Source organism: Cetorhinus maximus, chromosome 16 (assembly GCF_964194155.1).
Source record: "Cetorhinus maximus chromosome 16, sCetMax3.hap1.1, whole genome shotgun sequence".
In the NCBI taxonomy this organism is placed as follows: Eukaryota; Metazoa; Chordata; class Chondrichthyes; order Lamniformes; family Cetorhinidae; genus Cetorhinus; species Cetorhinus maximus.
In genome coordinates, this window is record NC_135894.1 from 100894100 (window position 1) to 100920545 (window position 26446).

At 45.8% G+C, this 26446-nt stretch overlaps 1 protein-coding gene across 3 annotated transcripts in view; it reads right to left on the minus strand.

The window, feature by feature from the left end:
• robo1 (roundabout, axon guidance receptor, homolog 1 (Drosophila)) overlaps positions 1-26446 on the minus strand; it is a 663637-nt gene that overhangs the window by 529705 nt on the left and 107486 nt on the right. For all 3 annotated transcript variants that reach the window (XM_078560414.1, XM_078560413.1, XM_078560412.1), the window contains exon 2: positions 13837-13964. In XM_078560414.1, coding sequence (XP_078416540.1) covers positions 13837-13933 — 97 coding nt within the window. In that variant the 5' untranslated portion in view covers positions 13934-13964. The remainder of the gene's footprint in view (positions 1-13836; positions 13965-26446) is intronic.

A 26446-nucleotide genomic window follows, 5' to 3' on the forward strand; every position in this document is an offset into this window, starting at 1 on the left:
CATTGCACCTTTTTTCAATAAACAAAAGCATCAGCGACAATAGCTCCCTGGTGCATTCGCCATGGTAATGTCTCAGCCAATCAGAGATGAGTTGCCAACCAATCAGCACCCTTTTTCTCATGCAGTATAAATCGTTCCCTTTGAAATTTGGCATTTTTGCATCTGTCCTGATGAGTGCCAGATGAAAAGCTTCAACAGGATATCTAATTTTTCAGCAATAATTAGGAGAGTTAGAGAAGTCAGCAAAGATGACCACAAACTGACAAAGAGAGAAAATAGAATGATAGTAAATTAGCAAGAAATATAAAACCTGAGATGATTGGCCTCCAATAACCACAACTATCTTCCTTTGTGCTAGGTATGACTCCAACCAGCGGAGAGTTTTCCCCTGATTCCCATTGACTCCAGTTTTGCTAGGGCTCCTTGATTCCACACTGTCAAATGCGGCCTTGATGTCAAGGGCAGTCACTCTCACCTCACCTCTGGAGTTCAGCTCTTTTGTCCATGTTTGAACCAAGGCTGTAATGAGGTCAGGGGCTGAGTGGTCCTGGCAGGACTGACAGAGTGTAACTTATCCATGTTTGCTGATGATACAAGGCTAGGTTGGAAAGTAAGCTGTGACAAGGACACAAAGAGGCAGCAAAGAGATATGGACGGGTTAAGTGAGCAGGCAGGAAAGTGGCAGGTGGAGCCAAATGTGGGGAGTGATTCATTTTGGCAGGAAAAATAGATAAACAGGATTTTTTAAATGGCGAGAAACTATTAAATATTTGGCTTTTGAGTGACTTGGGCATCCTTGTACCTGAAACAAAAGTTAGCATGCAATTAGAGCAAGCAATTAGGAAGGCAAATAGTATGTTAGCCTTTATCCCAAAGGTGTTGGAGTGCAAGAGTAAGGAAGTATTGTGCAACTGTACAGGTGAGACCACACTTGGAGCACTGCATACAGTTTTGGTCTCTCTATACTTGCCTAGGGGCAGTACAACGATTCATGGGGTGTCAGGGTTGGCCCATGAGAAGGAATTGAGCAGAATGGGCCTATACTCTCTGGAGTTTAGAAGAATGAGAGGTGAACTCATTGACCCATGTAAGATTCTAGGGGTGATGGGGGAGGGTGTGTGGCACCCGACAGGGTAGATGCTGAGAGTCCACGGGCACACGGTCACAGGATAAGGGGTCAGTCATTTTTGCTCTGGGATGAGGAGAAATTTCTTCACTCGGAAGGCCGTGAACCTTAACAATTCCCCACTGCAGAGAGCTTTTGATGCTCAGTCATTGAGGGTATTCAAGGCCGAGGTTGATGAAGTGTTGGATCCTTTGAGAATCAAGGGATATGAGGTGGAGTTGAGGTAGAAAGTCATCCAGAATGCCACTGAATGGAGGAGCAGGCTCGAGGGGCTACATAGCCTATTCCAACTCCTATTTCTTCACTTCTTAGGTTTTATCCACCTGGCTTGCTTCCATAATCCTTGATACCCTTTTGCCTAAAAAAAAAATCAATCTCAGTTTTAAAATTTTCAATTGCCCCTCAACAACTTTTCGTGAGAGGGACTTGCAGATTTTCACTGCCCTTTGTGTGAAGACCTGCTCCTTGACATTGCCCCCCACAAAGGCCTAACTCTAACTTTAAGGTTATTCCCCCTTGTTCTGGACTCCTCAAGCCCGAGAGGATCATTTCATCGTCTTAAACATCTCAATGAAATCACCCCTTGTGTACCTTTGTTGCAGCTCTCTGCTTGCTCACAACTCTCAGCATCAGTACACTGTTAGACACAAACTGGGCTGGAATGGGTCTATAAGCAAGATTTCTGACTCCCTGGTCAGTACAGCTGGTAACCCCAGGCTTCACAGGATTTGGAATTATCACAATATTTTTGTCATTTTTTTTAAAAGTAAAAATCGGTGAGGATTTTCTGCTTTCAGACAGAGCTCACCGTGTTTCCCTCTTGACTCTGAGTCAGAGGCTGTGGATTCATGTTCCAGGGGCTTGAACACCTAAAACAATTCAACATTGCCAGTGCAGCGCTGAGGGAGTGCTGCACTGTCAGCAGGGCCACCTTTCGGACGAGACATGAAACCGAGGCCCTGTCAGCCTTCTCAGGTGGAAGTAAATGATTCCATGTTTTCACAGAGGAGGAACAGAACAGGTTCCAGGAACTAAATTCCTGTTCTGACCTTTCTCAGAGCATTAGAGTTTACCCCAGTTTCCTCATCCAGACTTAATCCTCAGCGAACTCGACAGAAAACAGGTTGTCTGATTATTTCAGGTTGGTCTTTGTCGGAGTTTGTTGTAAGGTAATACAGAAGCAGCTTTACTCTGTATCTAACCCCGCGCTGTACCTGTCCTGGGAGTGTTTAATGGGACAGTGTAGAGCGAGCTTTACTCTGTATCTAACCCCGTGCTGTACCTGTCCTGGGTGTGTTTGATGGGGACAGTGTAGAGGGAGCTTTACTCTGTATCTAACCCCGTGCTGTACCTGTCCTGGGAGTGTTTGATGGGGACAGTGTAGAGGGAGCTTTACTCTGTATCTAACCCCGTGCTGTACCTGTCCTGGGAGTGTTTGATGGGGACAGTATAGAGGGAGCTTTACTCTGTATCTAACCCCGTGCTGTACCTGTCCTGGGAGTGTTTGATGGAGACAGTGTAGAGGGAGCTTTACTCTGTATCTAACCCCGTGCTGTACTTGTCCTGGGAGTGTTTGATGGGGACAGTGTAGAGGGGGCTTTACTCTGTATCTAACCCCGTACTGTACCTGTCCTGGTACACTGTCCCCATCAAACATTCCCAGGACAGGTATAACACGGGGTTAGATACAGAGTAAAGCTCCCGCTACACTGTCCCCATTAAACACTCCCAGGACAGGTACAGCACGGGGTTAGATACAGAGTAAAGCTCCCTCTACACCGTCCCCATCAAACACTCCCAGGACAGGTACAGCACGGGGTTAGATACAGAGCAAAGCTCCCTCTATACTGTCCCCATCAAACACTCCCAGGACAGGTACAGCACGGGGTTAGATACAGAGTAAAGCTTCCTCTACACTGTCCCCATCAAACACTCCCAGGACAGGTACAGCACGGGGTTAGATACAGAGTAAAGCTTCCTCTACACTGTCCCCATCAAACACTCCCAGGACAGGTACAGCACGGGGTTAGATACAGAGTAAAGCTCCCTCTACACTGTCCCCATTAAACACTCCCAGGACAGGTACAGCACGGGGTTAGATACAGAGTAAAGCTCCCTCTACACTGTCCCCATTAAACACTCCCAGGACAGGTACAGCACGGGGTTAGATACAGAGTAAAGCTCCCGCTACACTGTCCCCATTAAACACTCCCAGGACAGGTACAGCACGGGGTTAGATACAGAGTAAAGCTCCCTCTACACTGTCCCCATCAAACACTCCCAGGACAGGTACAGCACGGGGTTAGATACAGAGCAAAGTTCCCTCTATACTGTCCCCATCAAACACTCCCAGGACAGGTACAGCACGGGGTTAGATACAGAGCAAAGCTCCCTCTACACTGTCCCCATTAAACGTCCCAGGAGTAAAGGAGTTTTACTCTGTATCTAACCCTGTGCTGTACCTGTCCTGGGAGTGTTTGATGGGGACAGTGTAGAGGGAGCTTTATTCTGTATCTAACCCCGTGCTGTACCTGTCCTGGGAGTGTTTGATTTTGATCATGAGTACCTGAAATGGAAAGTTTTCCATTGTTGAGCTCCAACATCGTTCAGATTAATGCTGGAGTTTCCTGTCTCTGTATTATTGTCATGACCTTATCTTGCTCTTTATTCCACCTATGTTCATGTTATTTTCTCTCTTCTCCAGGATGAGCAAGCTCCAAATGTTACAAACATGTAAAATAAATCCAATCTCACCTTCAGGAACCTCCCAAGGGATTATTCATTTCTAATTTTGCATGGGATGTGCCGAGTGTTTGTTTTAGAGTCTCTCTCTTTCATTCGATGCAGCGCTACTCTCTGACCTATTACCCTGGGTGATGTGCCGATGTGGAATCACAGTTCTCCACTACACTGCAAAGTATGAACTGCCTCTTCTGTGAGTCAATCAAAAATTACTGAAAATCAGTCACAGAAATGAATACAATCTATTTGCTGCTGCTTCAATAGTCAACACTCAGCATACAGCGAGAACTCATTTGTTCTCTGTCTCTCTCTCCCCCACGCTCTCTCGCTTTGCCTGTCGCTTTCCGTCTTGCTCTTCATCCCTCTCTCAATTTTTATCTGCCTGTCTCTTTCTCTTTGAGTCTATCTTCATGACTCATGAGCTCGCTGTCTGTCTGTGCCTCACTCACTCACATACTTCCTCTTTTTGCCTGTCTTTTTTTATCATTCTGTCTGTCTCTTTCTATCTTTCTTTTTCCAGCATACAATCCCCTTTGGCATCTCTGCCTCTCTCTCTCCGCCTTTCTCTCTCTCTCTGTCTCCTGCACTCTTTCTGTCTCCCTTTCTCTCATTGATCTCCCCATCACCAGCTCTGTCCTCTCTATGTCCACCCTCTCACTGTCTCCCTCCCTGTCTCTCCTTCCATCTTTCCTACCTCTCTCTAGCGATTGATAAGCAGACTGGGGGCTACCACGCTGCTACTGGTGTCACCTCCATACACACTCAGACAGTCACAGGCCCATCCGCTACCTCGTCATTGAGTCATAAAGTTGTGAGTTGAAGTCACATTCCACAAAATTTAGGATAAATTTAGGGCTGTACTCCCAATACAGTACTGAGGGAGTGCTGCACTGTCAGAGGGTCAGTACTGAGGGAGTGCTGCACTGTCAGAGGGTCAGTACTGAGGGAGCGCTGCACTGTCAGAGGGTCAGTACTGAGGGAGTGCTGCACTGTCAGAGGGTCAGTACTGAGGGAGTGCTGCACTATCAGAGGGTCAGTGCTGAGGGAGTGCTGCACTGTCAGAGGGTCAGTACTGAGGGAGTGCTGCTCTGTCAGAGGATCAGTACTGAGGGAGTGCTGCACTGTCAGAGGGTCAGTTCTGAGGGAGTGCTGCACTGTCAGAGGGTCAGTACTGAGGGAGTGCTGCACTGTCAGAGGGTCAGTACTGAGGGAGTGCTGCACTGTTGGAGGGTCAGTTCTGAGGGAGTGCTGCACTGTCAGTTGTTGGAAGGTCAGTACTGAGGAAATGCTGCACTATCGGGGGGTCAGTATTGAGGCGGTGCTGCACTGTCAGTGGTTCAGTACAGAGGGAGTGCCGCACTGTCGGCTGTCGGAGGGTCAGTACTGAGGGAGTGTTGCACTGTCGGAGGGTCAGTGCTGAGGGAGTGCTGCCCTGTCAGAGGGTCAGTACTGAGGGAGTGCTGCTTTGTCAAAGGGTCAGGACTGAGGCAGTGCTGCACTGTCAGAGGGTCAGTGCTGAGGGAGTGCTGCACTGTCAGAGGGTCAGTACTGAGGGAGTGCTGCACTGTCAACGGGTCAGTACTGAGGGAGTGCTACACTGTCAACGGGTCAGTACTGAGGGAGTGCTACACTGTCGGCAGGTCAGTACTAAGGAAGTGCTGCACTGTTTGAGGGGTCAGTACTGTGCGAGTGCTGCACTGTAAGAGTCAACCATATTGCTGTGGGTCTGGAGTCACATGTAGGCCAGGCCAGATAAGGATGGCAGATTTCCTTCCCTAAAAGGCATTAGTGAACCAGATGGGTTTTTACGGCAATGGTTTCATGGTCACCATTAGGCTTTTTAAATTCCAGATGTGTATTGAATTCAAATTTCACCATCTGCCATGGTTGGGTTCAAACCTGGGTTCCCAGAGCATTACCCTGGGTCTCTGGATTACCAGTCCAGTGACAATACCACTGCGCACTGCCTCCCCTGAAATGCTCTGGGGGACATGGGTTCAAATCCCACCACGGCAGCTGGTGGAATTTAAATTCAATTAATAAAATCTGGAATTGAAAGCTAGTCTCAGGAATAGTGACCATGAAACTATCATTGATTGTTGTAAAAACCCATCTGGTTCACTAATGTCCTTTTGGGGAAGGAAATCTGCTGTCCTTACCTGGTCTGGCCTACATGTGACTCCAGACCCACAATAAGGTGGTTGACTCTTAACTGCCCTGTGAAACATCTGGCCAAGCCACTCAGTTTAAGGGCAATTAGTGGGTAATAGTGGTTCTCAGATCCTGTGAAGTATGTCCCTTTGATTGATGTTGGGATGACACCCTTACCCCTTGGTAGCTGAAATCTGCTGTCTCAGGTTGGATTGAGTGACGTTCCATTCTGATAACTCACTCTGATAACAGTTCCAGAACTGACGGCAGAGACATTTCAATTGAAAATGCGGCTGCATTATTAATAACTGTGATAAGTCAGAGTTGTAACATTTGCATTTACAGAATTCCCTGATTTGAAATTTACTGAATTGTTCTGCTCAGCCTTCCCTCAACCCCTCCACCATCCATGACCCCTCTCCAAGAGGCACAAAATCATACTTTGGCCCTTGTTGTTATTCCTACCATGTATTGCTTCAGTGGTAGAACCAGCCCAGCCCATCAGAATGAACTTAACTGGATCTTGGTCCCTGGAGCACTATGTCTGCCTTTCTATCACATAACATTGTGGCTCAGTGATAATTCACACAAAGACTACTGACCAACTCCACATACTGTATTTCTGCAGTGCATTTATCCCTCCCTCTCCACACTTTCAGTGTCTCTCTACCTCGACAGTGTCTCCCTCCATCCCCAACCCTTCAAATTTACAACCTATAGCTCACTCCTGGGTATCTGTTATTCTATATATAAACCACCCTGAACCCCTCGATTAGATTCGAGTCTGTAACTTACTCCCGGGTATCTGTTATTCCGTATATAAACCGCCCGAACCCCTCGATTAGATTCCAGTCTGTAACTTACTCCCGGGTATCTGTTATTCTATATATAAACCACCCCGAACCCCTCGATTAGATTCCAGTAAATAATTCACTCCTGGGTATCTGTTATTCTATATATAAACCGCCCGAACCCCTCAACTAGATTCTAGTCTGTAGCTCACTCCTGGGTATCTGTTATTTGATATATAAACCACCCAAACCCCTCAATTAGATTCTAATCTGTAACTCACTCCCGGGTATCTGTTATTCTATATATAAACCACCCGAACCCCTCGATTAGATTCTAGTCTGTAGCTCGCTCCTGGGTATCTGTTATTCTATATATAAACCACCCAAACCCCTCGATTAGATTCTAGTCTGTAGCTCACTCCTGGGTATCTGTTATTCTATATATAAACCACCCGAACCCCTCAATTAGATTCTAGTCCGTAGCTCACTCCTGGGTATCTGTTATTCTACATATAAACCATCCGAACCCCTCGATTAGATTCCAGTCTGTAACTTACTCCTGGGTATCAGTTATTCTATAAATAAAGCACCCCGAACCCCTCGATTAGATTCCAGTCTGTAACTCACTCCCAGGTATCTGTTATTCTATATATAAACCACCCCAAACCCCTCGATTAGATTCCAGTCTGTAACTCACTCCCGGGTATCTGTTATTCTATATATAAACCACCCCAAACCCCTCGATTAGATTCCAGTCTGTAACTCACTCCCGGGTATCTGTTATTCTATATATAAACCACCCCAAACCCCTCGATTAGATTCCAGTCTGTAACTCACTCCCGGGTATCTGTTATTCTATATATAAACCCCCCCAAACCCCTCGATTAGATTCCAGTCTGTAACTCACTCCCGGGTATCTGTTATTCTATATATAAATCACCCGAACCCCTCGATTAGATTCCAGTCTGTAACTCACTCCCGCGTATCTGTTATTCTATATATAAACCACCCGAACCTCTTGATTATAGTGCTTTATTCCTTGTTGCATTGTCTACATTCCTTTGTCTGAGAATCACGTCCAGGTGATTTCTTCCCAGATACGTGGATTCTGCCAGTTTTCTGCATGTGTCTGGCTTTGAATATGGATTTTTCCACCACGTGCAGGTTCGCTGACAATTGATTTACTATTTCCCATAATCTTCCAATATCGTTGGCCATTGCAATATTTATGCCGCTTTTAGCCTGCATTCAGCACCTTCTCATTGGGCTTTAGAGTTAAGCCTGTCAGTCTGATCCCCTGCATTAGAACCAACATTTCGTAAACGCTACATAATTCATCCTGTAGCTGAGCTTGGCACCCTACGTGGGCTGGTGGTCGGGGGGCGGTGGCGTAGTTTGGGGGGAGTGGTGGGGGGGTGGTAGAAATCAATTACACTCACCAAAATGAAAACTGACTGCAAAAGAATTGAAGGAGAGCGAGAGAAAGCAGGGTCTCGCTGAAAGGGTTTTGTACAAGGGAGGAGAATTAAATAAATATTCTGTATTACAATCTGCTTCCTGATTGAAATAGGCTTGAAAGAAAATAAATCAGTTCGTTCGGAGAGAGACACTCGGGGAATACGGAATGAATTAGAGTAGGACTTGGCAGAAACAAAGCTATTCTCGTTTTATCTGACACTTGGCAATGTTCCCGAATCACCTTGGCACTGCATCAGACTTGACTGCTCTGTGATTTCAAACCCCCGTTCCCCCCTCCCTGTGCCCACTCGGAGTTGCGACCGGGAAAGTAGAATAATTACTAAATTAACAGCAAGAAATAAAACGTTCCCAGCCTCGGATGGGACTTGCGTTTTTCACTCAGAATTTAAATCGGCGAGGGCAGTAGCCGGGGTTGTTTTCCTCGCAACAAAGGAGGTTATGGAATCATAGGATTACTACAGCCCAGCAGGAGGCCATTCGGCCTATTGTGTCTGTGCTGGCTCTCTGCAGGAGCAAATTAGCCATTCCCAGTCTCCAGCCGTTTCCCAGTGTTCCTGCAATTTGTTTTCTCTTCGGGTGTTTATCCAATTCCCTTTTGAAAGTCTCATTTGACCCTGCCTCCACCTCACTCTCAGGCTGCGCATTCCGGATCCCAACCACTCGCTGTGTCTTCTTCATGCCGTCACTGGCTTTTCTTGTCAGTCACTAAATCGGTAGCTGCTGGTCCTCGACTCCAGCACCAATAGGCACAGTTTCTCCCGATCTCCTCTGTTCAAGATCCCTCACGATTATGAACACCTCGATCACATCTTCTCAAAACTCTCAATTCTCTCAGGAGAACAGGCCCAGATTCTCCAATCTATCCATGTAACTGAAGTTCCTGGAACTATTCTCATGAATCTTTTCTGCACCCTCTCTAAAGATCTTCATTCCCTTCCTGAAGCGTAAAGCCCAGAATTGGACACACTGCTCCAGTTGAGGCTGAACCAGTGGTTTATAAATGTTCATGATAACTTCCTTGCTTTTGTGCTCTATGCCTCTATTCATAAAGCCCAGGATGCCATCTGCGTTTTTAACCACTTTCTCAGCCTGCCCTGCCACCTTCAATGATCTGTGTACATTTACCCCCAGGTCCCTCTGCTCCTACACCTCCTTTAGAATAATATACTTTATTTAATATCGTCTCTCATTCTTCCTACCAAAATGAATCACTTCACCCTTCTCAGCATTAAATCTAATCTGCCAAGGGACATTTTATTAGTATGGTACCAGGGCTAAGGAACTTCGGTAATGTGGAGTGATTAGAGAACAACAATAACAGTATGCATTTATATAGCACCTTTAAGTAAATAAAATGTCCCGCAGTGATTCGCAGGAACACCATCAAGCAAACTTTGACACCGAGCCACCATAACGAGACATTAGGGCAGGTGGCCTAACACCTTTTAAGAAGTGTCTTAAAGGAGAAAAGAGAGGTCGAGGGGCGGAGAGATTTAGGGATGGAATTCCAGATCTTGGGGCTCAGACAGCTGAAGGCACAGCCACCAATGGTGGAGCGATGAAAATCAAGGGTACTCAAGAGGCTGGGATTGGAAGAATGCAGCAGCTGTGAGAGCTGGAGGGGTTGACAGAGATAAGGAGGGATTTGAAACCAACATATAATGCCTTTCCAGACCTCAGGATGCACCAATCCGCTTCATAGCCAATGTTGGAATATGGAAATACAACATCCAATTTGTACACCACAAGCTCCCAGGAACAGCAACGTGATAATGAACAGATTTACCTTTTCTTTAAAGTGATGTTGGATGAGGGAAAAACCAACAAACCTGGGAGATAGCCGCTGCTTTCCTTTGAAATGGTGGCCATGGGGTCCTTTGCATCCACCTCAGAGGGAAGACGTGGCCTCAGTTTGATCCAAAAGACCAGAACTCCGACAGCGTAACACCTCTGCAGGACCGCACTGGGAGCATTGGTCTTGTTTGTGAGGACAATCTCTGAGGTGGGACACAAACCCATGACCTTCTGACTCAGGGACAAGAGAATGCTGTCCACGGCATAATGGTATGTTAATTATATTGTTAAGATACACAGAAAAAGGGCATTGTTTAATTAAGCGCTCAGAGCACTTATAAAGAGAGACCGCTGTGAGAATGGGTTGTTGGTAAGTGGGAGGCAGACATATGTAATGCTGCACTCTGTAAATAAACCAACCATCAACACAAGGATTTGTGTTTAGCTCCATACTCCACCATCTGGCTTGGGATCCATTTATCACGCTAGATTGTAGCTGACTACACTCCAGCAAACAGCTGTCTCCCCTGCCTAACAAATAAACAAAACTGTTTCAAGATGATTTATTTGAAAACAACTTATTTTTATGATTAAATGCCTGGAGACACCAGATCAACATGGAGGCGTTAGTAACTCAAAATAAAGCGCTCAAAAAATAAGGATTGGCAAAGCTTGTCAAAGGGCCGTTGGGAGCTGAGATTCCACTTACCCTCCGGGGAATGCTCCGGAACTGTGAAAGGAATGGGCCGTGCTTAACGTGAGGTGCCCACCACCACTTGGTAAATCGAGCTTGGAGCATGCAAGAAACTTCAGTGAATGTGACATTCATTCCGTTTCACGAAAGCAAATGGGAAGAGATCTGTTGTAATGATCTTAACTAAAATTCTTAGGCTCCCAAGGTCCTTCCAGCTCGGGGAAAATTCCCTTCCTCATGACAATGAACATATAAACATACAAGTTAGGAGCAGGAATAGGCCAGTCAATCCCTTGAGCCTGCTCCGCCATTCAATAAGATCGTGGCTGACCTGATTGTGATCTCAATGCCACATTCCCACATATCCCTATACCCTTTGACCACCTTGTCAATCAAGAATCTTTCTAACTCAGCCTTAAAAATATTCAATGACCCCGCCTCCACTGCTCTCTGGGGATGAGAATTCCACAGATCCACAACCTTCTGTGGGAAAAATTTCTCCTCATCTCCATCTTAAATGAAAACATCCTCTCAGCATCCACCCTTTCAAGTCCCATCAGGATTTTATGTTTCAATAAGATCACCTCTCGTTCTTCTAAACTTCAATGGGTACATGCGCAGCCTGACCAACCTCTTCTCATAAGATAACCCCTCTCCATCCCAGGTATCGATCGAGTGAACCTTCTCTGAACTGCTTTTAATGCATTTCTATCCTTTCTTAAATAAGGAGACCACACGGTACACTGCACTCTGGATGTGTTCTCACCAACACCTTGTACGGCTGTAGCAAAACTTTCCTGCTTTTATATTCCATTCCTTTTGCAATAAATGTCAACATTCCATTTGCCTTCTTACTCTACTTCCTGTACCTGCATACTAACTTTTTGTGATTCATGCACAGGACACCCAGATCCCTCTCCATTTGAATAGTATAATGCTTTCTATCCTTCCTACGCAAGTGGACAAGTTCACATTTTCCCACATTATGCTTATATTTCTTTACATTATATCATTATACTTATATTTTATATTTGCCAATTTTTTTTACCCAATCACCTAACGTGTCTATGTCTCTTTGCAGACTCCGTATGTCCTCTTCACAACTTACTTTCCTACCTATCTTTGTGTCATTGATATAGATTGTAAATAGTTGAGGCCCCAGCACTGATTCCTGTGGCACTCCTTTCATCACATTGTGCCAACCCGAATGCGTTCCAGTTACTCTCTGTTTCCTGTTAGCTAACCAATCCTCTATCCATGCTAATATGTTGCCCCCTACACCATGTGCCTTTAGAACGCGTTGGAACCTTACGCTGTACAGAAAGTGTGATGACACGCAACATCTAAAGCGAACCTCTGCAAATGATATATCCTTCTTTTAAAATCAATATAACATTGCACTTTTCCCACTGAGATTCGCGAAGCTGTCACACTCCAAAGGGCATTAGATGCTCATTTTAACAGAAACAATATACAAAGGTACAGGGAACAGGAAGGAGAACAGCACCAAGTCATAATGTTCATTCAGAGCCTTTGCAGACACGAGGGGCTGAATGGCCTCCTTCTGCACTGAAACAATTCTCCGATTCCAGAAGCTAATGATTTACCTCCAACTGGGGACTCAATGATGCTCAGTTGCAGAGAACTGTACCCCGACTAGGGTCAGTGTCTGTGGAGCTGTACCCGAACAAGGGTCAGTGTCTGTGGAGCTGTACCCCAACAAGGGTCAGTGTCTGCGGAGCTGTACCCCAACAAGGGTCAGTGTCTGTGGAGCTGTACCCCAACAAGGGTCAGTGTCTGTGGAACTGTACCCCGACAAGGGTCAGTGTCTGTGGAGCTGTACCCCGACAAGGGTCAGTGTCTGTGGAACTGTACCCCGACAAGGGTCAGTGTCTGTGGAACTGTACCCCGACAAGGGTCAGTGTCAGTGGAACTGTACCCCGACAAGGGTCAGTGTCTGTGGAGCTGTACCCCGACAAGGGTCAATGTCAGTGGAACTGTACCCCGACAAGGGTCAGTGTCTGTGCAGCTGTACCCCAACAAGGGTCAGTGTCTGTGGAGCTGTACCCCGACAAGGGTCAACGTCAGTGGAACTGTACCCCGACAAGGGACAGTGTCAGTGGAACTGTACCCCGACAAGGGTCAATGTCAGTGGAACTGTACCCCGACAAGGGTCAGTGTCTGTGCAGCTGTACCCCAACAAGTGTCAGTGTCTGTGGAGCTGTACCCCGACAAGGGTCAGTATCAGTGGAACTGTACCCCGACAAGGGTCAGTGTCTGTGGAACTGTACCCCGACAAGGGTCAGTGTCTGTGGAGCTGTACCCCGACAAGGGTCAATGTCAGTGGAACTGTACCCGACAAGGGTCAGCGTCTGTGGAGCTGTACCCCGACAAGGGTCAGTGTCAGTGGAACTGTACCCCAACAAGGGTCAGTGTCTGTGCAGCTGTACCCCAACAAGGGTCAGTGTCTGTGAAGCTGTACCCCGACAAGGGTCAGTGTCTGTGGAACTGTACCCCGACAAGGGTCAGTGTCAGTGGAACTGTACCCCAACAAGGGTCTGTGTCTGTGGAGCTGTACCCCGACAAGGGATACTGCCGCAGGAGAGGACTGAAGCAAATGAAGTAAGGGAGAAAATGTAAGTGAGTTGATCCCTGTTTAAAGGTGACAGCTGGTGCTGTTTTCTCAGGGTTAATGCACTGATTCGAACAAACAGCAGGAAAATATTTCAGCGGAGATAACGAGTGGGCAACAGCAGAAGCACAGATTTGTGACATGCAGACAGAGGGAGACAGGCAGACAGAGAGGGCCAGACAGACAGAGACAGAAATACAGAGGGAGACAGACAGAGATGGACAAACAGACTAAGAGTGGGACAGACAGAGAGTGAGGCAGATAGAGATAGAGAGACAGACAGACAGAGACAGGCAGACAGGCAGAGACAGAGAGACAGCACAGGAGACAATCCGGTGATGCAGTGGGAGGGTTTTTGGCGGTGGGGGGGGATGGGAGATGGTGGGGAATGGGGACAGGAATCAGGAGGCACACGGGCTTCACTCACCTGGATCGATCTGCCACATTGACAGATGCTGAGAGGTCACCAACTGGAGAATGAAAATGACAGCGAGGGAAGCAGCTCCTGTCCATCGTTCCCTCATGGTGTGTGACTCTCTCACATCACATTCAGCCCTGTCGAGGAGGAAAAGCAGAGACAAACACCTTAATTTAACCAAGCCATGAATACAACAGCAAACTATACATTGAACGTATGGCACAGAAACATACCATTTGGCCCAACTCTTCCAAGCCGGAGTTTATGATTATTATTTATTATTATTATTTATCCCTCTATTCCTTACTCCACGTGTTTATCTTGCTTCCCCTTAAATGTATCTTTGCGCTAACTGTTAGGGGATGGAGACAGTTTAAGTAAGTTATATTGGTGTTTGTGGGCGTTAGGTTTAGCTTTAATGTTTAAGATTGATTTGTATTCCTGTTGCTGTGTGTTTAAGGAAAGGTCAAGTTGAGTTTTAGTTTCACTTTAAAAGGTGCCTGCATTTCTAATGAGTTTTACGACTCTAAGAGAAGTTAAGCAAACACAAGAGTAGAAAAAAAAACTGTGCTGTTGCCTAGCAACAGGGACCCAGAGAGGTAGGCCCCACCCACACACACACACAGGAAAACTAAAGAGCAGTTTTGAGTTCAGTTTTTGAAGATAGCTACCAGGCAGGAGCAGCCTAGAAGGGGCAGATAGTCAGCTCCAAGCTAAAGTTGGTTAAAAGTAACTGTCAAAGAGAGACTGGAGCAAAGGGACAGAGAGCAGGCCCCAAGCTATAGAAAAATGTTCCCAGTGGAAGGCAGCTTGAATGCCTTTGGTGATCCAGGGCAGAGGAACATCAGAAGGAGAGTTCGAAAGTCTAGAGGTGAGCCCTTGCTGAAGGCACCTGAGAAAAAATGGTCAGTTTGGGAGGTGATTCCAAAGCCAGTTCTTGGAGAGTAAAGATTGGAAACCCTGGTGTGAAAAGCGTTGTTCAGTGAGACTCGTTGGCTCACAGTGTGACAAGCCTCTGGGGGAAGCTGATGAGAGATCCATGGCATCTGGTTGAGGTGGCACCTGTCACTTAGTCTCAGAGTGTGATGTATCTGACCACAGGTCGCCTATTGGTTTACATAGACTGTGTTGAGATAGCTTATGTAGCTGGTGTTATCCTTACAAATCTGTATATGTCTGTAAAAGTATAGTTGTGAATGAAGAAGTATCATAATATAGTTCATATCTTCTTGTTAAATAAAAATTTAATTCATTTGTTAAAAGTTCATCATCTGACTCCTTTGACTCTGTTCAGTAGCCACTCTCCACCTATCTAAACAATAAAAGTTAGGATCTATCAAATCGTGTTCCACTCTGGGATCAGGCCTGTCCAGTAGCCTGATCAGCTGGGATCATAACATAGCTTTCTTTCATTGTCCCGGAAATAATCCAGATTTTCTTCCCTGTAGGTATCTGGGATGAGGGACTTCGGTTATGTGAAGAGACTGGACAATCCGGGGTTGGTCTCCTCAGAGTGGAGAAGGTGAAGAGGAGGTCGATAGATGTGTTCAAAATTCCAGGCAGGAAAAATATAAGATAGTCACTAATAAACACAGTCGGGAGTTCAGGAGAAATCTCTTTACCCAGAGAGTGGTGAGAATGTGGAACTCACTATCAGGGAATGGCTGAGACCGATAACATGGATGCATTTAAGGGGAAGCCAGATAAACATAAGAGGGTGAAAGGAACAGAGGAATACGCTGATAGGATGAGATGCACCAGCATAGACACGTTGGGCTGAATAGCCTATTTCTGTGCTGTACATTATATGTAATTGTTTTGAGAGAATAAATAAGGATAAATAATTTCTGGTGGTAGAACGTTCATTAACGAGAGGACACAGGTTTAAGGTGATTAAAGAACTAAAGGGAACATGAGGAAATTTATTTTTTTATGCAGTGAGTTGCTGTGACCTGGAAGCAGATTCCAGAGTAATATTTAAAAGGGAACTGAATATATACTTGAAGGGAAAATATTTGCAGGGCTATGGGGAAAGGACAGGAGATTGGGACCAATTTGATAGCACAATCAATGGACCAAATGGCCTCCTTCTGTCCCAAATCATTCTACTGGTCTATGATTAAAAATATCCAACTAAGCCTCCGTCTCTCACTGTCTTCATGCCGATGAATGATAATCCTTCTAACTCTAACCTTGCTGTTATTCAGCCTCTCAGGTTGGTTAGAATGGAAACACCTCATGGATAACAGAGAATGCCACAATTTTCCTCTACCCTGCCACCTCCCCCATCCCCTGTAATCATCTGCGGAGTTCAATTATTCCACAGAGAATCTGCATGGAGAGAACTAATCTCTGCTTCCATTGTAACGGTGGAGCCTGGTGTTTGATTCTACTCTCACCTTCACAATCGGAATCGTTATTGCAATCAATGACAGATTAAAACTACCGATGCCCAGGGGAGAGACGCAGGAGTCTGTGTATGTGTGTGTGCAGGGTGTGGGGGTGGGGGTTGGGAATGGCAGTGAAGAGAGCGAGAGGGCATTCACTCTAACAAATGCAAAACATTTAATCAATGCGCTGCATTCCTGTTTACACCAGTGGGATCTTTTAGTCACATCAGCAAATGAACTCCGATAGAGACATCACAGAGAGTGTGAGGTTTTATCTAACAATGGACTGGGACCAATGATAACACCCCAACTACACAGAGACTCACTCACAATTAACAAAAAGATGTGCCTTTAAATAGCGTCTTTCACAACCAAAGGATATTCTAAAGCACTTTACAGCAAACAAAATAACTTAATTGTTGTAAGGGAGGAAACGTGGCAGCCAATTTGCACACAGCAAGCTCCCACAAACAGCAATGGGATAATGACCAGTTCATTCTTTTTTGTGAGGTTAATTGGGGGATAAATATTAGCCAGGACACTGGGGATAACTCCCCTGCTCCTTTTCGAAATAGTACCAAAGGATCTTTCAGCTCCCTCGAGAGGGCAGATGGGGCTTCGTTTAATGTCTCATCCAAAAGGCGAAATTTCTGACAGTGTAGCACTCCCTGAAAACTGCACTGCAGTGCCAGCCTAAATGTTTGTGCTGAAGCCTTGAAGAGGGATTTGAACCCGTCGCCTTGTGGCTCATATGGGAGTGATACCAACTGAGCCACGACTAACATACAAGAAAATAAGGGGCAGGGGCACATAGACAGGAGCAGAAAGAGAGTGCGCTAAAGATAGAAGCAAGGAAATAGGGATATAGACAGTGAACTGAGAGGTGCAGTTGAAAAAAAAAGAAATATAATTACATAGAATTTACAGCACAGAAACAGGCCATTCGGTCCATCTGCTCGATGCTGGTGTTTATGTTCCCCACAAGTCTCCTCCCACCTGTCTTCATCTCACCCTGTCGACATATTCTTCTATTCCTTTCCCCCTCATGTGTTTATCCAGCTTCCCCTTAATCCATCTCTACTCTTCACCTCAACCACTCCCTGTGGTGGTAAGTTCCACATTCTCACCACTCTCCAGGTAAAAAGCTTTCTCCTGAATTCCCAATTGGAGTTATTAGTAACTATCTTATGTTCTTGACTCCCTCCAAAATGGAAACAACTTCTCCACCTCTATCCTATTGATCTGCGTCATAATTTTTCAGACCTCAGTCAGGTTACACGTCAACATTCTCCTTCCGAGAGAAAAGTGCCCTAGCCTTTATAGAAAGAGAGACAGGGAGATAGAGACAGACAGTGGGAGTAATTGAAGGAGGACAGGAGAGACAGAAAGGTGAAGAGAACCAAAGAAATAGAATAGGAATGGGATAGACTAAAAGGAGTAGAAAGAAAAATAATGACAGACAGATACAGACAAGGAAAGAGAGGTTGAAAGAGAAGGAGAAAGAATGGGGAAAGCACAGAGAGAGAAAGAGGATTGTCTCCTCTTAAAAGATTCTCAGGTGTCAGGGCCATGTGCAGGTCCCAGCTCCTGTGGTATCCATGTCCCAGTCACCTGTGACATCTACCTGGAGGTGACCAACTAACAGACCACCTCTGGGAGTCCCATCCAAGAGGTGGTGGCCTCTGCAATCAGAAGAGCCAGTCGGGTAACAAAGCTGTGGGCAGCCAGCAGGCCCTCGGGGAGATCTGGGCGCTGCCGATGTGGGTGGGAGACGATGGGGGCACCCTCTGAAGATTCCTTAAATTGTTAAAAATAAGTTTGACCACAGCTGCCAGGCCATCACTTGAAGGGATATTTCAGAATACACAGAATATATACATTCCAATGAGAAAGAAAAATTCCAAGGGAAGGGCCAATTATGCAAAGACGGGAGGGAGGTCAGAAGATTGGAAAGAATATAAAGAACAGTGAAGGATGACACAAAAAATGACGGCCCATAGCCTTGTATGCTACGGCGTTTCAAGTGTTCATCTAAATACTTCTTAAAGGCTGTGAGGGTTCCTGTCTCGACCACCCTTTCAGGCAATAAGTTCCAGATACCCTGCACCTCCGGGGAAAAAAAGATTTCCTCACATCCCCTTTAATGAGGAGAAATTACTTCACTCAAAGGATGGTGAATTTTAGGAATTCTCTACTCCAGAGGGTTGTGGATGCTCCATCATTGAGTACATCTAAGGCTGGGATTGGCAGATTTTTGGCCTCTGAGGAAATCAAGGGATATGGGGAGCGGGCAGCGAAATGGAGTTGAAGTCCAAGATCAGCCGCGATCATATTGAATGGTTGAGCAGGCTCGACAGGCCATATGGTCTACGCCTGCTCCTATTTCTTGTGTTCCAGTGTGTTCTGATGCTCAGTTGTGTCTCTCTTCATTGAGACTACTACAGACAGTATTCCTCTGGGGCTCCCCATCTCCACACCAGCTCAATGGATCACACTCTTGCCTCTGAGTCAGAAGGTTTTGGATTCAAATCTCACTCCACAGTCATTGAATTCATAATCCTGGCAGTTGCAGTGCAGCACTGAGGCAATGCTGCACTGTCGATGGTGCCATTTTTCAGATGGAATGTTAAACCAAGGCCTCCTCTTCCCTCGCAGGTGTGGGTAACGGATGCCATGGCATGATTTTGAAGAAAAGCAAGGACATTCTCCTCGGTGTCCTGGAACAAAGGTTATCCCTCAAATACCAGATGAAATAGATTATATGGTCATTATCAATGTTATTTGTGGGATCTTGGCTTTTGTGTTTCCCTACAATATACTTCATTGGTTGTAAAGGTGCTTTGGACATCCTGAGGCAGTGAAAGACGCTGTAGACCTAGCAATGATCATGGTTTAACCTGGGAGGAACAAGTTGTTTTGGATTTATGGTTCCTAAGTGCCTCTGGCCACTGGAGGTTTTCCTCATCTCCTGCCTGTGTTTGTTGTCGGCTAATTGATTGAGATTTCTATGGTTTGTCAGTAACTTCATCATTTTGTGTCATATGCCTACCAGGATAGCTGAATCTTGGACTTTTCCATCTAGTAATTCCTTACAGGACCAGGAATCCCAAAATCAGAGGCCTGGGCCTAAATCATTTACTGGCTCTGTAGGATTCTGCAATCACAGGATCAGTGGCAACCAATGAACAGCCACGTCCTGGTCACCAGCCAATGAACAGGCAGATGCTGGTCACCAGCCAACGAACGGGCAGGTCCTGATCGTCAGCCATTGAACAGGCAGAACCTGATCACCAGCCAATGAACAGGCAGAACCTGATCACCAGCCAATGAACAGGCAGAACCTGATCACCAGCCAATGAACAGGCAGAACCTGATCACCAGCCAATGAACAGGCAGATCCTGATCGTCAGCCATTGAACAGGCAGAACCTGATCACCAGCCAATGAGCAGGCAGAACCTGATCACCAGCCAATGAACAGACAGAACCTGATCACCAGCCAATGAACAAGTTGGTCCTGATCACTAACCAAAAGGCAGGCAGTTCCCGGTCTCCTGCAGGTGACAAAGCCAAGACATTGAGGGACTGTCAATTTGTTCTGACAGCTCCTCCCATTCAGGGTTTCCTTGGCTGCACAATCTCCCTGTCTTTGTTCACACCCCAGCTGGGATCATGCTTCCCCCTCTGAGCTTCCATACAGACTCCTTCCTTTGAACAGCGGCTTCATTCTGGTGCTTTCTTTCTCTCTCTCTCCCAGCCCCCATTCTCCTCCTCCCCTTCCACTCGTCCTCGATCTCACAGCACGCTTCTCAGAAGAAAGGAATTCAATTTTCTGAGATGATTGCTCCAGACATCTCTCTGATCCCATCTGGAGCAATAATATAAACAGCTAATTACCAAACATTTCAGCACTCCACTACAGGGAGCAGCACCCCCGGCAACCAGGCCTAGAGCTGAAACCTCACCCACAGCAGGTCACCCGCACTTGGTTAAGTCACGAAATGCAAAGGAAGGATGTGGCAGAATGATTGTTTTTAAAAGGAAAGTTCAGCTGAAGGAGAGAAGAAAGATGGGAGTTTCGTGAAGGACTGGAGCCTGCCCTTTGAAATACTCACTCGCGATAAACCACTTCCAGCTCTGAGGCTTTCTCAGAGTTACTGGCCGGGATGTTTGGTGCCGGCCGGAGCTGGGTGTAGTCGGTGGCCTGAGTGGACAATATGGTGAGAAGGCAAAAAATCGGTTTCACGACAGCATGAAGCCAGTTTTGTGGTTGTCCACTCTGCCCGCCCAGTGGTGGGCCGCGTTTCCCGCCATCGGACATCGGGAACCTCATTGTAATACTTCAGCAAATCATTATCAGGCCAGCCTGCAGGAACCGTCCCCATCCCCCTCCACCACCCCACCCCCGCTGGATCATCCGCCCAGGTTGACGTGTTTCACATCAGCGTATATAATGCGTGTACCTGGCGGGCTGCACTTCACTCGGGACTTCGAGGTTTGTTTGCCTACCTCGCTTCAGTCAGCACTCGCGGCCATCAGTGCCAGGCTTCACAGACTGCACCAAACTCGTGAACAACATGTCAACATGAACAATTCATGAACAACAACCTCCTTCCCAACTCTTCAGCGCTTTTGGTAGATTTTCCCTGCTTACTCCTGGGTTTCCCACTCAAGTCGCAGGGGCTGTGACTCCATCCCTCAACCTCCTGATCAGCAGCGAAAGCGCTTCCCCAATCCCACTGAGCCACCCTCAAGGGGCACAGTTTGTTTTCCCATGACCTGGACAGACTGGTGAAAATCAAACCCGGTATCAGAAGAATTTAACCAGAATAACTCCATCAAAGAGCCGGCACAGCCCTGATGGGCTGAACTGCCTCCTGTGCTACAGGATTCTATGATTCTATAAGTTTTATAAGTCCCTCTCTCTGTAATCGCCTCCAGCCCCACAGCCCTCTGAGATCTCTGCACTCTCCTAATTCTGGACTCTCGCATCCCTGATTTTTAATCCACTCCACTCATGGAGGTCGCACGTGCTTCCAGTTGACTGGGCCAAAGCTCTGGAACTCCCTCCCTGACGCTCTCCACCTCTCTAGCACTCTCTCTCCTCCATTAAAATGTACCTTAAAACCTGCCTCTTTCAGCAAGATTTCAGCCACCAGACTGAATATTCTCCTTGAGTATTGCTGAGAAAAGACACATGTCGAAGTTTTTTGTCTTGCATTCATCAGGACCAGGTGTAAAGGGAACAAAAATTTATACTTCATGAGAAGAGGGTGCTTATTGGTTAGCAAGTGGACTCTGACTGGTAGACATTGCCATGGAGAATGCACCAGTTGTTGTTCCCTTTACATTTGATATTTTTGCGCATGTCCCGATGAGTGCAAGATGAAAAGCTTCAACATATCTCTTTTTTCAGCAACACTCAAGTTCTGTTCTACCAAATGACTATTCGAATATATGCTTAGTGGCTTGGTGTCAAATCTTGTACAATAACGCTCCTGTAAAATACCTTGGCAAGTTTTATGACGGTAGTTATAATTGTATGCGTTTTATTATTAGGCGAGATGGTGGCTTAGTGGTAATGTCACTGGGGTAGTAATTCAGAGGCCCAGGCTATTGCTCTGGGGGGACATGGGTTCAAAGCCCACCATGGCAGAGAGTGGAATATGAATTCAGCTAATAAATCTGGAATATAAAGCCAGTCTCAGTAATGGTGACTATGACAACTGTCATCTATTGTTGTAAAAACCCATCCAGTTCACTAATGCCTCTTTAGGGAAGGAAATCTGCCATCCTTACATGTGACTCCAGACCCTGAGCAACTGCCCTCTGAAATGGCCTAATAAGCCACTCAGCTCAAGGGCAATTAGGGGTGGGCAATAAATGCTGGTCTTGCCAGTAAGGCTCACATCTCATGAAAGGATAAAGGAAACAAGTGTTAAAGTCGCTATATAAATGTATACTGTTGTTGGCAGTGTATGGAATTAGTCAGCCACTCAGAATCGCAGATTCCTGTCTGTGTTTCACATCACACTGGGCGTTTCCCAGAGCAAACTCTGGATTCTGTGATTCATGGCTGCAGCCCAATTCAGAACAGCCCCGGCGCATCATCATTTACTGTGACTGAAAACAATTACCTGGCTTTTGACCCCCTCCATTCAACACACTGAACCCTCTTATACAGATCATATAAAGATCAGCTCTGTACTTGACCGATAAAGAGAGAGAGAGAGACAGAGTGTGTATGTGAGAGAGAGAGAGAGAGATACATGAGAGAGGTGCCACCCCTTGACAGCACACTCTGAAACAACTTGTTCACCATACCAATCGGTACCAGCCTCACTATACCACGATGGAATTTGCAGCATTGAGGACAAAATTAATTGCCAGTCAATGAAGCTTACTTTTCCTGATCATTTCTCCTCTTGTTCTCCAAAGCTACTGATTATCCTTATGGGCCTTGTAAGCTGCTCTCTGTTGACCCCTCACCCTCTGATGTGCATCTTCATGAGGTGAACTCAGGATATTCGAATGTTGGGGGGGATGGGGGCGTCAATAACCATCCCAGTCCATTTCTGTCTGTGCAGATGGCAGTGAGGATTATCGGATAGCAACCCAGAAAGACAATCCTGGAGAATCTTCCTCTCACTAACGCAAGGATGGCTTGAGAGGGCAACAAAGACTTTGCGTTTATACAGTACCGTTCATGGGCCAGGATGATCAGAAGCCCTTTACCACCACTTTTTTCAATTCATCCACGGGATGTGGGCTTCACTGGCTGGGCCAGCATTTATTGCCCATCCCTAATTGCCCTTGAGAAGGTAGTGGTGAACTGCCCTCTTTTTTTTATTGGCACAGGAGTGCTGTGTTTGGCTGCAGTAGAGAGCTTCAGTTGGAATTGGTGACTGAGGGAGTTTAAGGGTTAAATTAATGGTTAAATTCTATCTAAAGTCTAGCCTTTCTTTAATTTAGCAAGTAACTAAAAGTTGCTGTTAGGGTTGGAAGAAGGTGAGTTTTAGACCGGAGAGGAGAGGCCAGCGAGGGAGGTATAAAGGGGCGTGAAAAACAGAGGCCGAGACCAGAGAGGAGAAGTGTACTCTCAGGATCATCAGGCGGTGGAGTTTGAAGTGACATCACGATTCAAAAAGTGACGCGATGCAGGGCAGGCAGCTGATTGGTAAGTAGGGTCACCTGAGTACTTCTACTTCTACTTTTTCTACTAATTAAACTGCTCCAGTCCATTAGTTTAAACAAAATAAGGTGAGGACTTTGGACTATAGTGGGAGTGTTTGGAGTGGAATAAGGCCCCTAGCATAGTTAGTATTCTTTAAAGGGAGTAACTAACAAAATTAATCTAAAGGGAAGTCATGGCAGCAGAGCTCGCACCCATGATATGCTCCTTCTGCGCTATGTGGGAAGTCATGGACATTTGCAGTGTCCCGGGCAACCACGTGTGCAGGAAGTGTGTCCAGCTGCAGCTACTGGCTAACCGCATTTTGGAACTGGAGCTGTGGGTGGATTTACTGTGGAGCATCTGTGATGCTGAGATTGTCGTGGACAGCACGTTCAGTGAGGTGGTCACACCGCAGGTAAAGACTGAACAGGCAGAAAGGGGATGGGTGACCACCAGGCAGTGTAGAGGAAGGCAGCTAATGCAGGAGTCCCCTGTGGCCATCTCCCTCTCTAACACATATACCGTTTTGGATACTGTGGGGAAGTTGACTTCTCAGGGGAAAGCTGCAGGAGCCAAGTCCATGGCACCATGAGTGGCTCTGCTGAACAAGAGGGGAGGAAGAGGAATGGCAGGTCTATAGTGATAAGGGATTCAATAGTAAGGGGAGCAGACAGGTGTTTCTGCGGCCGCAAAAGAGACTCCAGGATGGTATGTTGCCTCCCTGGTGCCAGGGTCAAGGATGTCTCGGAGAGACTGCAGGGCATTCTGAAGGGGGAGGGTGAACAGCCAGTGGTTGTGGTACATATTGGTACCACCGCCATAGGGAAAAAATGGATGAAGTCCTACAAGCTGAATATAGGGAGTTAGGACGTAAATTAAGAAGTAGGACCTCAAAGGTAGTAATCTCAGGATTACTACCAATGCCATGTGCTAGCGAGAGTAGAAATAACAGGATATATCAGATGAATATGTGGCTGAAGAAATGGTGCAGAGGGGAGGGATTCAGATTCAGATTGGGACTGGTTCTGGGGAAGGTGGAACAAGTACAAACAGGACAGTTTGCAACCGGGCAGGACTGGGACCAACGTCCTCGGGAGGATTGGTGTTTGCTAGTGCTTTTGGAGAGGGTTTAAACTCGAATGGAAGGGGGATGGGAAGCTGAGCAGGGGGACAGAGGAGGGGGAAACAAGGATAGAAATGAAGGACAGAAAAGTAAGAAGCAAAAGTGGAAGGCAGAAAATACAAGGGCGATAAACAAATGGGTTCATAGTGCAAAATAAAGCCAAGATGACTAACAAGGTTAAAAAGACAAGTCTAAAGACATTGTATCTTAATGCGCGGAGCATTCGCAATAAGGTCGATGAATTAACAGCACAAATAGATATAAACGGTTATGATATAGTTGCAATTACAGAGACATGGCTGCAGGGTGATCAAAGATGGGAACTGTATATCCAGGGGTATTCAATATTTAGCAAGGACAGACAAATAGGGAAAGGAGGTGGGGTAGCATTGTTAGTAAAGGATGAAATCAATGCAATAGTGAGGAAGGATATTGACTCAGAAAATCATGATGTAGAATCTGTTTGGGTGGAGATAAGAAACACTAAAGGGCAGAAAATGTTGGTGGGGGTTGTCTATAGGCCCCCAAACAGTAACAGAGATGTAAGGGAAGGCATTAAACAGGAAATTAGAGATGCATGCAATAAGGGTACAACTGTAATCATGGATGACTTTAATCTACATATAGATTGGACAAACCAAGCTAGCAATAATACAGTGGTGGAGGATTTTATGGAGTGTGTACATGATGGTTTTTTAGACCAATACATTGAGGAACCAACTGGAGAGCAGGTTATCCTAGACTGGGTATTGTGCAATGAGAAAGGATTAATTAATAATCTTGTTTTCCTTTGGGGAAAAGCGACTATAAAGTGATAGAATTGTCCATTAAGATGGAGAGAGAAGAAGTTGAATCCGAAGCTAGGGTCCTGAATATAAATAAAGAGAACTACAAGGGTATGAGATGCGAGTCGGCAATGATGGGTTGGGGAACCTTACTGAAAGGGTTGACAGTGGTTAGGCAATAGCTAATATTTAAGGAATGTATGCATGAATTACAACAACTATTCATTCCTGTCTGGCACAAAAATAAAACAGGGAAGGCGGCTAAACCATGGATTACAAAATAAATTGGGGATAGTATTAGATCCAAAGAGGAGACATTTAAAATTGCCAGAAAAAGCAGCAAGCCTGAGGATTGGGAGCAGTTTAGAATTCAGAAAAAGTGGGAAAAAAGATTGATCAAGAAGGGGAAAATGGAGCATGAGAACAAACTTACAGGGAACATAAAAACTGACTGTAAAAGCTTCTATAAATGTGTGAAGAGAAAAAGGTTAGTGAAAACAAATGTAGGTCCCTTACAGTCAGAAATGGGGGAAATTATAATGGGGAACAAAGAAACGGCAGAGGAATTGAACACATATTTTGCTTCTGTCTTCACAAAAGAGGACACAAATAATTTCCCAGAAATGTTAGGGAACCAAGGGTCTAATGAGAGGGAGGAATTGAAGAAAATCAGTATTAGTAAAAAAATGGTGCCAGAGAAATTAATGGGGTTAAACACTGAAAAATCACCAGGACCTGATAATCTACATCCCAGAGTATGAAAGGAAGTGGCCCTGGAAATATTGGATACATTGGTGGTCATCTTCCAAAATTCTATAGACTCTGGAGCAGTTCCTACAGATTGGAGGGTGCCAAATGTAACCCCATTATTTAAAAAAGGAGGGAGAAAAAACACAGAGAACTACAGACCAGTTAGCCTAACATCAGTAGTGGGGAAAATACTAGGCTCTACTATAAAAGACGTGGCAACAGAACACTTGGAAAGAATTAACGGGATTGGACAAAGTCAGCATGGGTTTATGAAAGGGAAATCATGCTTAACTAATCTACTGGAGTTTTTTGAGGATGTAACTAGTAGAATAGATAAGGGAGAACCAGTAGATGTGGTGTATGTGGATTTCAAAAAGACTTTCGATAAGGTACCCATAA